The sequence below is a fragment of the Cimex lectularius genome, unplaced genomic scaffold (assembly GCF_000648675.2).
Source record: "Cimex lectularius strain Harlan isolate CLEC.00 unplaced genomic scaffold, Clec_2.1 scaffold48, whole genome shotgun sequence".
Taxonomy (NCBI): Eukaryota; Metazoa; Arthropoda; class Insecta; order Hemiptera; family Cimicidae; genus Cimex; species Cimex lectularius.
Window position 1 is genome coordinate 1,556,016 of NW_019392708.1, and position 14,581 is coordinate 1,570,596.

General features: G+C 34.5%; 1 protein-coding gene and 1 long non-coding RNA gene across 4 annotated transcripts in view; one reads left to right on the top strand and one right to left on the bottom strand.

The window, feature by feature from the left end:
• The window catches only part of LOC106672936, a 53,053-nt gene that overhangs the window by 10,967 nt on the left and 27,505 nt on the right, over positions 1–14,581 (top strand). The window lies entirely within an intron of this gene.
• The window catches only part of LOC106672930 (NADP-dependent malic enzyme), a 46,507-nt gene that overhangs the window by 6,725 nt on the left and 25,201 nt on the right, over positions 1–14,581 (bottom strand). Inside the window, exon 1 of one of the 3 annotated variants that reach the window (XM_014404746.2) lies at positions 1,876–2,076. The exons of the other annotated variants lie outside the window; for them this stretch is intronic. Coding sequence (XP_014260232.1) covers positions 1,876–1,884 — 9 coding nt within the window. The 5' untranslated portion in view covers positions 1,885–2,076. Of the gene's footprint in view, positions 1–1,875; positions 2,077–14,581 lie in introns of those variants that run through there. 3 annotated transcript variants of the gene reach the window in all.

Sequence of the window (14,581 nt, forward strand, 5' to 3'; positions counted from 1 at the left end):
TTAATCATTTTTTAGATAAAAGAGAATTATGCCCTTAATTTGTCTCATGTTTTTACCAATAAATATTTGTTTATGCAATGTTTTAAATTGGGAATATCAATTAGAGGTAAACATACTTAATCCTTTATCCAAAACAAAGATAAAGGATTTTTCAATGTTTACTTTTTAAGGAATTTGAAATGTTTATTCAGTCTCATTTGAATTCTGAAGAAATAAACTGTTTAGTTTCATCTTTGTTTTCTTAATTTCAGTTTTTAAACTTAAAAATACCACTTAGTGCTGAGGATGTAGCGCGTCGTGTGGCAATTATTGATGATGGGCGTTTCATCAAGAATGCGGCTATTGCCATCGGAGTTCCGTATGAAACTCTGGGAGACGTTAGACGTTTTTGAGAAACTGGGTCCTACCATAGAAGGCCCGGTTCTGTACGCCTAGTATTAACTTAACTGAACCACAAGATGACATTTTTTTGACTTTGAAAATTTTGCGAAACCGGCACCTTACTGTTGTTCAAGCGATTCATCAGCACCAGGAAATATGAGGTGTCCAAATTTCACACTGCTCGAAGAAGATCAAATCAGTATAGACTGATGACTTTTCGCCACGTGAGGACCAGGCTTGACCAGAACATACGGAGTTGCACTGCTCGCATTTGCTCGAGAACACAGCCATTGGTTTTAGGACGATCGGTCTACTGTACATTTTACAGATGAGTGTAGATTTGCTCTACGATCTCCAGATGGGCGTGAGAGAGTGTGGAGAAGGCGAAATCAAAGGTACGAAGCCTGTAATTTTTCCCAGAGCCAACCTTTTCAACGTAGCTCAGTGATGGGGTGGGCGGGAATTTCAATGGAGAGTCGCACAGAATTGGTTGTTGTTCGTCGAGGGTCTTTGACGGCCACTCACTATGTGGATGAAATTTTGGAACATCATTCGTTGCCCAACCTCGATGAAATCAGCGACAATCCTATTCTAATGCACGTTAATGCCCGTACACTCGATAATGTCACTCGCATAGTAGAAACATACCTTTTACAGCATAGCATCAGGGTCTTAGCCTGGCCAGCCCGTTCTCCAGACTTGAACCCCATCGAACATTTACGGGATAACCTCAAAAGCAGAGAGACAACCCCAAGAGTACGTCCATCACTGCTTGATACACTCCACGATTTTGAAAGGACTCTTCGTGAAGAGATTTCCAGACTGGTAGAAATTATGCCGAGGATTCTTTGAAATTCCATCCATAAGGGGTTCATATGGGCAATTTTTTTACCTTGTGTAGACCGAAGTGAACTGAAGAAATGAAGAATTTGAGAAACGAGACGAAGTAATAGAATGCCATACTAGCATTCTGCATCCTATTAGAAAGGTACATTAAAAAAGTGAACGATGTCGCGGGTAAAAGATAGTTATTTATATAAAACTAGCTTTACAACCCGGCTTTACAACAAAGGCAGATAGTAAAAAGTGTTATTTCTCTTTTTTGTAAATCCTGACGCCCATTATTTGTTATATGCTCATTTTATAGTCTCTAAACCTCCCAGCACTAATAAAAACAAAGAGTGAAAATCTAATCGAAATCGGTTCAGTATTTTTAACGTTTATGGTTAACAACATACGAACACTCAATTTTAAACAGGTAAATATTATTGTTATTTATCAAGAAAAGAATAATGATTTATAAAGAAAACCGTTTTTCATAGTTTAATAAAAATTAAAAATTATATGCCTTTAAATATTATTGTTATTTATCAAGAAAAGAATAATAATTTATAAACAAAACCGTTTTTCATAGTTTAATAAAAATTAAAAATGATATGCCTTTAAAAATACTAATAATGGAATTTTCTTTGTAAAATGTAAATTATGTTTTACCTTAAACATTTTGCTGGAAGTTCTAATGTGGTATTAACTCTACGAAGAAAAATTCCTGAGTAAAGAAACTTATAAAAGTTCTTTTATAAACTTAAAAACTCAAATTTTCAATTCGTATTTGGTAAGATTTTGAAGGACCTTGTTCACTCTTCAGGGTCGTGATTTTTTAGATTTATCCGTACCGATTGCCTGTTTTTCGAGAACTGATTGCCGGTCAGGCGATCAGGAGACTTGTATATAGATAAAGTAAAAAAAAAGGTTGAATTAGGGGTTGACTTTTGTTAATTTCACGAGCTACTGATAACTGTACTGTGTGCAAAATTATATCATTACGTGATCGAGATTGTAACTGAGTTCAACTCTCTCTTTTTCGAAGGGTAATGAATAAACGGCATGAGTCTTGATTCGACATCGAATCCGGATCTAGATAAGGCCTGCAATTTCAATTTAAGCAAACTTTATAATCTAAAAGGACTTTTTTAAATCAGGAATAGGAATTGTGATGATAAACTGATCTAGGAATGCATTTCACGTGTCAGACCTAAATGTCTTTATCAATAGTAAAAAAGAGGAAAATGCTGTTTTTTTTTGTTTTAAATTTCGTAACAATAATTATTCTTATCATAAAAATGGTCTGACAATCTCCTTTTTATGAACTGAAGAAATTATCTAGGTTGAAACTCCAACCATAATAAAATGCAGTTTATAAGGAAAGTCGGTTTAATTTTAAGAGCAATGACCTTGATTGGTGATGAGTTAAAATTTGTCAAATAATTGTAAGCGTGATAATTGTCTAATTTGGTATTAGTTATTTTCGATTTAATTCTCTATATTCATAAAAATCCTTTTTTATTATCCATTTTCATTCGACACTAACAACAGTTCCCGAAATACACTGACAGGCAAAAAATACCACCCATTTGTAATATAACTTGATTTGTACATATTTTTATATATTAATCAAAGTTTCTCATTTATTAAGGTTTAATAATTGAGTATTTGTATAAAAAGTAAAAAAACACAAAAAAAAAGAAAGTAAATTGCTAAGAAAATTAAAAAAAGAAGGACAGATAAAATTGTTTTAATTAGCATTTCAATATCACGTATTTCCTCCTCTTGCCTTAATAACATCTCGAAGACGCATCGGCCTACTTTTTACCAGCTTGGAAATGTTTTCACGAATAGTCTTTTCAAGAACGTGGAGTGTATGGGGAAATGATGGACGTACTCTTGAGGTTGTCTCTCTGCTTTTGAGGTTATCTCGTAAATGTTCGATGGGGTTCAAGTCTGGAGAACGGGCTGGCCAGGCTAAGACCCTGATGCTATTCTGTTAAAGGTACGTTTCTACTATGCGAGTGACATGTGTACGGGCATTATCGTGCATTAGAATAGGATTGTCGCTGATTTCATCGAGGTTGGGCAACGAATGATGTTCCAAAATTTCATCCACATAGTGAGTGGCCGTCAAAGACCCTCGACGAACAACCAACTCTGTGCGACTCTCCATCGAAATTCCCGCCCACACCATCACTGAGCTACGTTGAAAAGGTTGGCTCTGGGAAAAATTACAGGCTTTGTACCTATCATTTCGACTTCTCCTCACTCTTTCCCATTCATCTGGAGATAGTAGAGCAAATCTACACTCATCTATAAAAATTACAGCAGACCGATCGTCCAAAGACCAATGGCTATGCTCTCGAGCAAATGCGAGCAGTGCAACTCCTTGTGTTCTGGTCAATACTGGTTTGATCATCTTCGAGCAGTGTTCAGAAATTTGGACACCTTTAACTTCACGGAGCTGATGAATCGCTTGAACAAGAGTAAGGTGCCGTTTTCGTTCTTTTACGTACCCTACTACGATGGCAATAGCCGCATACCTGATGGAACGTCCATCATCAATAAATGTTACACCACGCGCATTATCCTCAGCATTATGTAGCATTTTTAAGTTTAAAAAATTGAAATTAAGAAAACAAAGATGAAACAGTTTATTGCTGCAGAATTCAAATTAGACTGAATAAACATTTTCCGTAAAAAGTAAACATTAAAAAATCCTTTATCCTTGTTTTGGATTAAGTGTGTTTACCTCTAATTGATATTCCCAATTAAAAACATAGCATAAACAAATATTTATTAATAAAACAATGGGACAAATTAAGGGCAGAATTTTCTTTTCTCGAGAAAAAATAATTCGCTGGAATTTTTGCCTATCAGTGTTTATTCAAACTATGCTAGAAAGCTGGTTGTTATTGTTACAAGTTTTAACACACCTGGCCACTGATTAAAATGACTTACTTATCTGACTGGCCCGATACCCCCAATAAAATGAATTTATATTAATTACAATTTGTTAATCGCATGATAGTAAGTATTTTCTTTACTCTTCAGGGATATTTGATTTTATTCTTTCCCTCTTGCTCTTGTCAAAATTTTATTGTGAAAAAATGCGTAAAAAAGTCTGACGACTTTTAAGTGACGACAAATATTCGTTTTATTTTTTTGTAATTTTATATTTTTTTAAAATTATGCTAATAGCTTTTTATTAATGGAATAAACTTTTAGTTTGAACTGTGTGTTGAATACGTTTTTCCCAACAAAATTTCATGAACATCAAACAAACGAATACTTTTCAAATATAAGCTTTGAAAAAGGTAAAGCATAAATTTATGCCCCCAGTTAAGACTACTTTTGTCTCGCCAGGAAAATAAGTAATCCATTCTTACTTTTCACTTTCTTCAAGAGTTTTGTAAAGTTAGCCAACATTTCAGTGTATATTTGACGTGTAAAAACCCTCCATTTTTAAACCAAAACCTTTCCTTAAATGGTAAAATTATTTTGGTTAAAAACGGTCGAGTTGTTTTGTAATTATAAGTCAGCTTTTAACAAATCCTAAAAAACTGACTCATGAATTTACGAGTATCCTATGTGGACGTTCGGACCTTGGAAGCAGTAGTAAAAAAACTTGATGACCAATGTAATTGCAGACTGGTTTGCGGTATGACCATTAACCAAAAGACACGTAATGACTGTACAATTTTCTTCTAATCAAACCGTGTACTTTGGCAAAGAGGATATAATTAATTATATTTATCGTTTTAGAGTTTAATTTTTATAGTTAACACAAAATATTCTTTTGTGAATTTGAAATAAGTATAATTGGAAAACTCTTCAATCCATGCATGAAAAAATTAACCTTTTAGTTTTAAAATGAAAAATATTGTGAATGTTTTGGGATTGCCACCGTTGTATACATACATCTAGGGAATGTCATAAGAAAATGCAAACAGACTTCCGGAATAAAATTAAATAAACCTCGACTTAAGAGTAAGCCATAATAAAGTCCAAAAAATTTAAAAATAAATGATATGGCTACAAAAACGTTTGATAAAATGAAATGAAATTTTTTGTGATACACTCTTCCAAATGTAAATAACATGAGATGTTTTGAAGAATAAAAACTGAAACTAAGTCCTTATTATCATTAGAAGGATCGCAAATGTAACATGGATTGGGGGATAATGAAAAGCCCAAATTTTGACCTAGCAAAACCTTAAAGCCTCACACGATCAATTTTACAAGCTGAGATCCGTGCAGTAGAACAAACACTTAACAAATGATTAAAAGTTGCACAGATATACATATTCTCAGAAATCTATGCAGCACTGAAGGTCTTGAACTCCTCCACCTTTATTTCAAAGGTGGGGATGTTTAATATGTCTACAAAATTAGGTAGCTCTGATAAGGTTATTTTTTTTTCAAAAACACCGACTATAACCTCGTAGGTGAAATACTCTCGTCATTTAAACAAAATTGTATACCTATAAATAATTGATTGAATGGAAAAAGTAATAAACAAATAAATTGTGTTGAATTGGATCGGTGCGAGGATGCAGCTGAATAAATCTATAAACGTCTGCCAACCTTTCATCTGTATTAATTAGTATTCGTAGTAATTAGTATAGTAGTCATCATCAGGCCTGTAGATTCACAGCACAATTAATATTACAAATGTATTTACCCATAGTTTGTATTTTTGTTTCTAAACAAGTGATATATATTAAAAATGTGTATTAAGCTGCATCAATCTTTCTTATTGCCATAAGAGAGAGAGAGAGGAGGAGGAAGAAAGAGAGAGAGAGAGAGAGAGAGAGAGAGAGAGAGAGAGAGAGAGAGAGTGTGTGTGAGAGAGTGTATGAGAGAGAGATAGTGAGAGAGAGAGAAAGAGAGAGAAAGTGAGAGAGTGTGTGAGAGAGAAAATAAATAATAAATAAATAACTAAAAAATAGAAATTATAGTAGCAATAATAAGAATTAAGGGACAAGTAGTAGTAATAAGAATTTTCTGTCTTTTGCGAACATAATCACATACTGTAAACTTAAAGGTTGAGAAGCAGTAAAAGCACTTAATAATATTGTGAACTCTGTGAACTTCTCTGTTTGGAGGAAGATGAGGTGTTGGTACAAGAGGAATTTAAAAGAGGTAAGAGAGACAGCTTTGTAGACTGACAAAGAATGAGAATTCCATTTGTGGCTGGAGCTAAGAAGACCTTACAAATATGTAGGTTGTATGACGAGGAAGGCATAGGCCATCGGGAAAGGAGGATTTGAACCTAGGTAGCTTGAAAATATAGTGAGGTCGACGAGAGTTTATGGATTGGCAAAGGAAGGAGCTTAGGAAATGCTTTAATTACTTTAATTCCATACACGCAAGGAATACAAGTCTGGGTATTTTTAAAGCAAATGGTAAATTTAAAAATCAGAAAAATTGAGCACAAGGTATATTTATACTTATTTCATAAACACAGTTCTCATTTTGTTGCATGAGGTATCAACTAGTTGAACCGTATTAAGTATATTATTATGATGATGACTTAATTCGTTTTTTTCTTTTTCGGCCGGCTAACTGCTTCGGTCATTGCCGGCACCACGCGTATATCTTTCTCACATTTTGAAAAATCTGCACTTTCTACTAATAACTTCATTCTAATTGGCTACTCATCGGACCTTGCGGTTTTTGTTGCATTTCTCTTTGTATCCCTCCACATGTGGTAAATTGAGGTATTTGACCATTTACGTACACACACATTCATAATACACATTTATACTAATAAACCTAGTTTCCTAATATTACAACTAAAGTGGAGGTCGGTAAGATGGTTCTATTCCTGCCGTCCTCCTTCCATTCTCGCGAATAAATACATTCAAATGGTATGTACAAATTCCGCTCATCCATAAAACTAATCCTAAGGTTTTTTGACGGGCCTGTAAACCTCTCACGCTAATAAATACGATCATACTTGAAAGGACGCAGAATCTCGGTAGTATTACTACAACCAAGGCACTGTCGACCCCCATCATCATCACCCGAATCATACTACAAATGTTATTATCACTAACCTAAATCGGTGGGCCTGTGAGTTACTCGATATTCAGTCACAGTCGCACCCATGCATGCTAAACCTCTCACGCTAATAAATACGTTCGTACAATACAATGGGGGGTACCACATATGGGTTATATGCGGCTGTAAGCGTTTATTGATTTTAAATATGTCATAAGTCGATCTTTATGGTTGCTGTTATGCCTTAGAATTTTTGAGATATCGGAAGGTAGGTCGCACCGCTGTGTCGTGCCAGCTGTTCGCATCCTTCTAGATTGTGCTTCAGTGTCACAACTGCACCACACAGAGGACATACCTTGGGTCTCTTTCTAATTAAGAGGTGGCCATGCGTCAGCCTGGTGTGGCCTATCCTCAATCGTGTGAGGATAATCCTGTCTCTCTTTTCCATTTTTTCCAGGACCCAGGGTTTTGTTTTCGGTTTCACTACTTTCAACTTTTCGTTCATATTGCCAGCGGATTTGCCACTCACTCCAACTTAACGTTTTCATTGCGCTTTTGATGTCTGCTGGGCTGATCGGAAAATCCGGGTCATGCGGCATTTTAGTGGCTTCTTTTGCGTTAATTCGTTGTTGTTTGTAATTTTTGAGAAGTACAAACTTAATATTATTAAGTAAGTTGCTAAGTTGGAAGTTTAAACGCGGTGAGTCATTAGGTCGCCTGAGGGAAAGAGGATATCCTGAACAGATCGGAGAACGGCCCAATCACCTTAACACAATTTCAAAGGGAGAGGCAGGCGGCCTGGCGCGAAGGGAAATAAGTCCTCAGAGCAAAAAAAAGAGAGTAGATAAACTGCAACAGCGGTTTTTTCTTTACATAATTATGCAATTCCGCGCACGGACAGCCTAGATAGACGAGGGTTTCGAAAAAGACAGTACTTTCCTCAAGTGTAAAACCAAATAATACGAAACACTTTCAGATAACAAAAAAGTTACCCCGGGGCGACAAGGCCTTTTCGGATTACATGCCCTGCCTCTTCATGTGAAATGATTCTATTGTTATACCTTCGAGCTGACCAAGGTGCGCCGGACAATTCAAAATTGGGGCAAGGCGTACGTGATATACGTGATATCACCCGCCCAGTTTCTCATTAGCTCACGAAAGATCCATTTCATAAGTTTCTAGGATATTTAAGTAACAGCCAGTCTCTGTTAAACTAGGGTTTTGTTTTTGGTAAACATTGTTAAATTCCAATCAATTAATTGCTCATAAAAAACTTGGTTAGCCAAAGCGCCTTGCAACATATCTGTTTTTTCTAAATTAAAACAAAACAAACATGCTTTACATATTAAGTTTTTACCATATTTTTACGGTGAAGAAGCCGTGTTTATTCTTATCTCCAGTCAAAGAAAAAACGATATTTATTCAATGATTAAAAGTCATAATTGCAATTATGAATCTGATGTTTGAAACCAAGACGCTTGACCTCAAGAAAAAAACTCTCATTGATTACAAAGTTCGGAAATGATTTACAACTATCAATAAAGTGCTAAAAAAATAAGTCTCCTGTTGTGAATAAACAAATATTCCTCAGTTTAATTTATTTGAATTTACTCATGCATAATTATATGCATTTAAATATATATNTATATTATAATACTAATAATAATATGATAATAGAGTAGAAATTACTCTCGAAATAAAAAACCGTTAAACGATAATACTATTTTGTGTAATAGGGAAAATTCGAAAGGTTGTAGGTTGAGATGGAGTGTTCCAGTGGATCGAAGTCACGATAGCTCAAGTGGTTAGAGCAGCGGCGTATTAAAGGTCGTGGGTTCGAATCCAGCTCGTGACAGTAGCTTTTTTATTTCAACCAATATCTTACTTAAAGATTAATTACTTAAAAGAAGTAATTTGGTCGATTAGACCGCTTATGTAATAAACAATGACTGACTATGAAAAACATCGGCTTCTAACAATGTGAATATTAGTTAATAATTAAAATTTGAACCATAAAAGCAGCATGACGTTTCAAACAGTCGCAGGATAGTCACAGTCGAAATTACCGTCATAATAGCCAAACAGTAATAACCAATGATAATAATAATTAGTGTTATAAACAATGCCTGGCAAAAAAATTTCAATGGTTTCAAAATTTTTTATTATTAATTATTAATTAAAACTAAACTTTAAAATCGGTAAAAAATATGTTTCAAACGCTAGCAGGACAGCAGCAGTCAAAATAACCAAACAGTTAAACGGCAATATTAATATTATTAATTTAATTTAAATTATTATTAATTTAAAACTGAAACTTTACAAATAGTACAAATAAAGTTTTAAAACTGGTAGACCATTGACAGCCAAAATTAAATAGTTAAATTGTATTAAAAAATGATTGACTATGAAAGAAACAAAGAACAATAAGTATATAAATGGCTTCAAAATAATTAATACAAGTTAAAAATACTAAATAGATAAACCTGAAGTGATTCGTTTTCAGAGAGGACAATGCTAGAACAATTAGTCAGAGGCTGTCCAGCCAGCATCAATGTTATCTAAAGGTCTTTTGTGCTTTGTGTGACGTTGAATTGGCTACAAATTCGCCCCGTTTTATTTGTAAGTGGTAAGTTACCATGGATTCAAAAGAAGTCGGGTCCATGGGGAACCAGTCTCCGAGTATCCTGCTCCAGTCCATAACTGATAGCAGTTGCTCGTGGAAGTGTAGATATTCCGACAGTGCCATGCACCGCCAACCCCTTTCAACCCCCCTCACGCATCTAACTGGGGCTTAACCACTTATCCCCACAACAAAGAAACTTGTAAAGTCTTTTTTTTTTTTTTTTTTTTTTTTTTTTTTTTTTTTTTTTTTTTTTAGATTAAAAATGTTAATTACTTTTCTTCCCTTTAGAATTTAATAAAGGGCCTTTTTCTTTCTACAATTACACTTCAGCTTGATGCTTGTGGACTAAGCGTAACGCAAAGCTTCTGATGTTAATTCAATTTAATAAAATATAGTGCCGAAAAGAATTAAGACAGCAAATCTATTTTCTATCATGCCTACATGCAAAAACAGTCATCTTTCACGGTGATTCCTTGATTTTTCCCCCTTTCTTTCAGCAATGATTTTCTTTTAAATGTGCATTTTGTATAAATGTTGGGTTGTTTAAGTTTATTATTAAATTATGTACATTTGCACAAATTTAACACTTTCTGTAGATAATGGTACAGATTTACAGATTGGTCTGTATATAAATGTGCTCGTCAATTTCTTAAAAAACAACAATGGCTTAGCTGCCATCAGATAATAATATTGCAACAGTCAGTGCTACGTTTGGTAATTGATTGATAATATTTAATATATTAAATAACAAATGTTATTTAGGAACGAAATGTCAGAAATTCAAGATTAGGTATTTCCTCTGTACAGTATGATTTTACAGTATGTGTTATGACAAGTTCATAAATTCTCGTGAAACATCTGATCAGAAATCGTACTGTATGAAAAATGATTTTTTGATGTAAATAATTAGGTGAAAAGGTGAATAGTGATAAAAAAATTAGCGGCTGAACCCTACAGATAACCTTTTTATATCGCGAAAAATGGATTGGAGGTCATTTTATTGTAGTAATTGCTCTTTGATAATTGCTTGAAATAGATTAGAATCTCCGATGAGTCTTTGCAATGATCCGGTTCCAAAGCTTTCCCATGTTTCACGGATCATCCGCGTGATAAATAGTACCAGTTGATGGTAGTAATTTTTTATTACCAACACACGTGATTAAATTATGAAGTTGGTATTCACTAATGCCGAAATGTCTTCAGAAACGTACTGGGTCCATGATGACCAAAGGTGATCAAACGGTGTGATTAAATGGATGATGTAAGAAATGATTCATTTAAGACATGCCATAGTGTCATTTTGAATCGTTTAATGAAGCAGCTAATACATTTTCGTTTTCAGAACATGGGCACATACTTGACCTGGATGCCAGGTTAAATCGTCTCATTCCTAAGTCCCTTCCCGGGATTATGAAAGCTTCAGGCTAATGGGATGTCGTTTTTACACTCGGATTAACATAACACCAGTGCTAAAGTTGTATGTAAATTTGAGATTTGCATCTTATGAAAACTCTTCTAGTTCTAAAAGAAAATGTGCAACGTTTAGATTACAAATCGTGAACATTTGAAACATCGAGCTGTGCACATTAACCAGTTCGTCACCTGACTTTCTTTATGTACCGCCAATTTGATAAACGCATAATTTAAATATATTAAAGTTAGCAGCTGTAGCCAAGACCTACTTACAGAAGATTATAAATATTCTAACTGATCTGATAAATTTCAATAAATTGTAGGCAAAATATTGTTAAAAAGTTTTCTTTACGTTATGTTTAATAAAATTAATAAATACATTTTACAATGAACATACTTGTAAACATGAAAAATATTGTGTATAAACTTTTTTTTTAATAAATAATAACTCGAAACATCGAAAGAACAAGGATAACAGGGGGGCAACAGTGGCCACAACGTTTTAGGCATTGACATGGCGCTCATCACTGTAAGGAAAGGTACCGGGTTCGAATCCAGCGGCCCTGCATTCGAACCCGCGACATACTTACAAATGGGCTTTTTTCAAAAACACCGGCACCCTGAGGGTTTATATGACCTCTGCTGTTGCGAACCCTCGTAAAAAACAAATAAATAAAAAACAAGGATAACTTTTTAAAATTATATGAGGTGGTCAAATTTCAGGAACCTCTGTACACCAGTTTAAAAACAATCATATTCTCGTTATAGACAAATTATGGTTTAGGTTTTGTAGCATAATTACATGAAAAGTGACTAATTTAAAAAAAATGTAAAAAAATCAAAACCATTTGTGAGATGACATTTTAAGGTTGTCAAGGTATCCAAAGTATCAAGGCAAGAGAAGTTTTAATCAACTGACTAGAAAACTGAAGAACGAATGCTTCAGAAACACACTAAATATCATAGCAGTTCTACAGACTCGCCACTGTATTCACTTCACAGTCCCGTCGTATGATCCGCAACACTGATTAGAACAAGAAAACAACATGTCATCCCTTTTCCTCTGGCCATACTACCAAAATCGTTTAAGCCTAGATAAGTGAAAAATAAAAACCTCAATCTTTCTATGATTCTTGTACTGGCAAGGCGATAGTGCTAATTACTACCATAACACCGCCCTTTATACCACTTCCCTAATTTATGGAAATTTTCTTCCATCAGTATGATTTACAAGACCAACAAACCAACTGACTTTTTCTTCCTACTACCCTCGGGGAAACTACTTGAAAATTGACTCTTATCCTACTTGGAATTTCTATCTACAACCAACATTCCTGGCCAACTGTTTGACTAAGCGTCAGTAGTTCTGCCTTGAGTCTTTATAGAGTCTCCCAGGCGTTCGATCGCGTCTGGTACTACTGTTGAAACTCTCTCCTTTCTAGTACACACTATCTCATCCTATCTGATCGATTCTTCCATGACAAAGTTACCTAGCGATCCTATCCGATCCATTCTTTCCTCTCTGGAGTTCCTCAAGGGTGAATCCTAAGTCCGATATTTTTAACCATAGTAACAACAGACTTCCCTCAATACTCCAAAATTCTCACCCGTTACATTTGCTGACTATACAGCTGATACTCTTAGCAGTTCTATCCACCCAAGACCGCCTCCTTACCTTAGAACCATGGTTCTGTAAAACAAATTAAAACAAATACCAACATGTTTCCTTTATTCCCGTTATCTGTATCAAATTTCATTTCCTGCGGATTCAAAAGAAAAAAAACTCCTATTTGGACTTATGGACTTAAAAAACCTTAACAAGACCCAATCTCTGTACTCAACAATTCTCCGCAAGCCCCACTCATAACTCTGAATTCCTTAAGCTTTGCTACTGACCTTGCAAAATCCCGATACTTCAATTACACCCCAAATTATATCTTCATTCTAACACCCTTCACCAACCTCTATCAATCCTCCTAGGAGGTTGAGGCGTCACCAAACAGTAGAAGAGATTGTCTATTGGCCATCGATGGGTGGCTCACATTCATGCCTAACGCCAAGTTATATTTTTTCATGTAACCTATGGACTTATCGCATAAATTAATGCAGTTGTAGATTAATTAAAAAGAAAAAGTATTGACTAGAATTATTGAGAACTTGAAAACTCAGGGAAGAAGAAAATTGGAATAATAAATGCTGGTTTGAAATTAACAAAAATATTAACAAATAACGAATTTTTATTATTACACGCGACACACCAAAAAGGTAGATGCCAGAGAAAATAATGATTGAAGCATTAATTTGTTTTTAAGTTTCTCTAACAAACGTTGTCAAAGTGTTTATAAATAATTAATGATAATACAGAAACAAACAATAATTTAAGGTTTTTAAGTTTTGCAAGGGTTTTCCGTGTTCAATGTTAAGACAAGAGAGTAAATCCTTGACAATACATCTTTCTTTTAAAACGTGATTTCAACTACATGCGCATCTCTGATCAATGGTCTACGAAATTGTTTAGCTGCCACTCTCGTCGGGTTCATTTCCCTATCGATCCGTCTTTGTTATGCCCTGAAGAATCGCGGTGATCGCACAATAAAACTGGGACAGGTTGGAATAATTATGATTTTTATCTGTACGTTTTTTGGAGGCGTAAATATATAATGACAAATTTCACTTCATGTGTAACTGTTTTCTGTTGTACTTCACGCGCAAAAAAGCACGAATCTTAATTTCAAGAGCCTTTATAGAGATTGTTTTATTACTGAAATAAGGGTTATTGCTGCTGTGTTTCTTCTCCGATTAGATTGGAAAATTATTTACTTTTCTCAGTACCAACACTAGACTAATCTGTTAATGAAATCATAAATTAATACAAGCTACTAAAATTATTAATATATTTATGAGTTTACCGAACAGAATCATCCCAATGTTCCAGTCGTTTCCAATTTAAATTAAACAGGACATATGTTAACATACTAGAAAATCGATGTTCATCAATGTATTCCAATTTTTATATACCTCAGATATACCTTTATAAAGCGGAAATATATTTATTAAAAGATGAAGCAAGAAAATAAAGATGCTCAGTTCTACAGCGACCATTGTGAAGGCCAATTGAACCTAAAGGAAGCGGTCTTGTATGAAAGAAAAAAAACGGTATTTGATGAGACTCGAGGGGAACCTGAGTACGCAACAATTTCAATTCAATCAAATATTGTTTCCTAACCCAATTGAATTCGACTTTAAAGGAAAAGGAAAATTTTCCTCCACGACAAGTTCATAATTGTATATGGTCTGGATGAAGAAAAAAAATTCATTTGTTATCTTTGT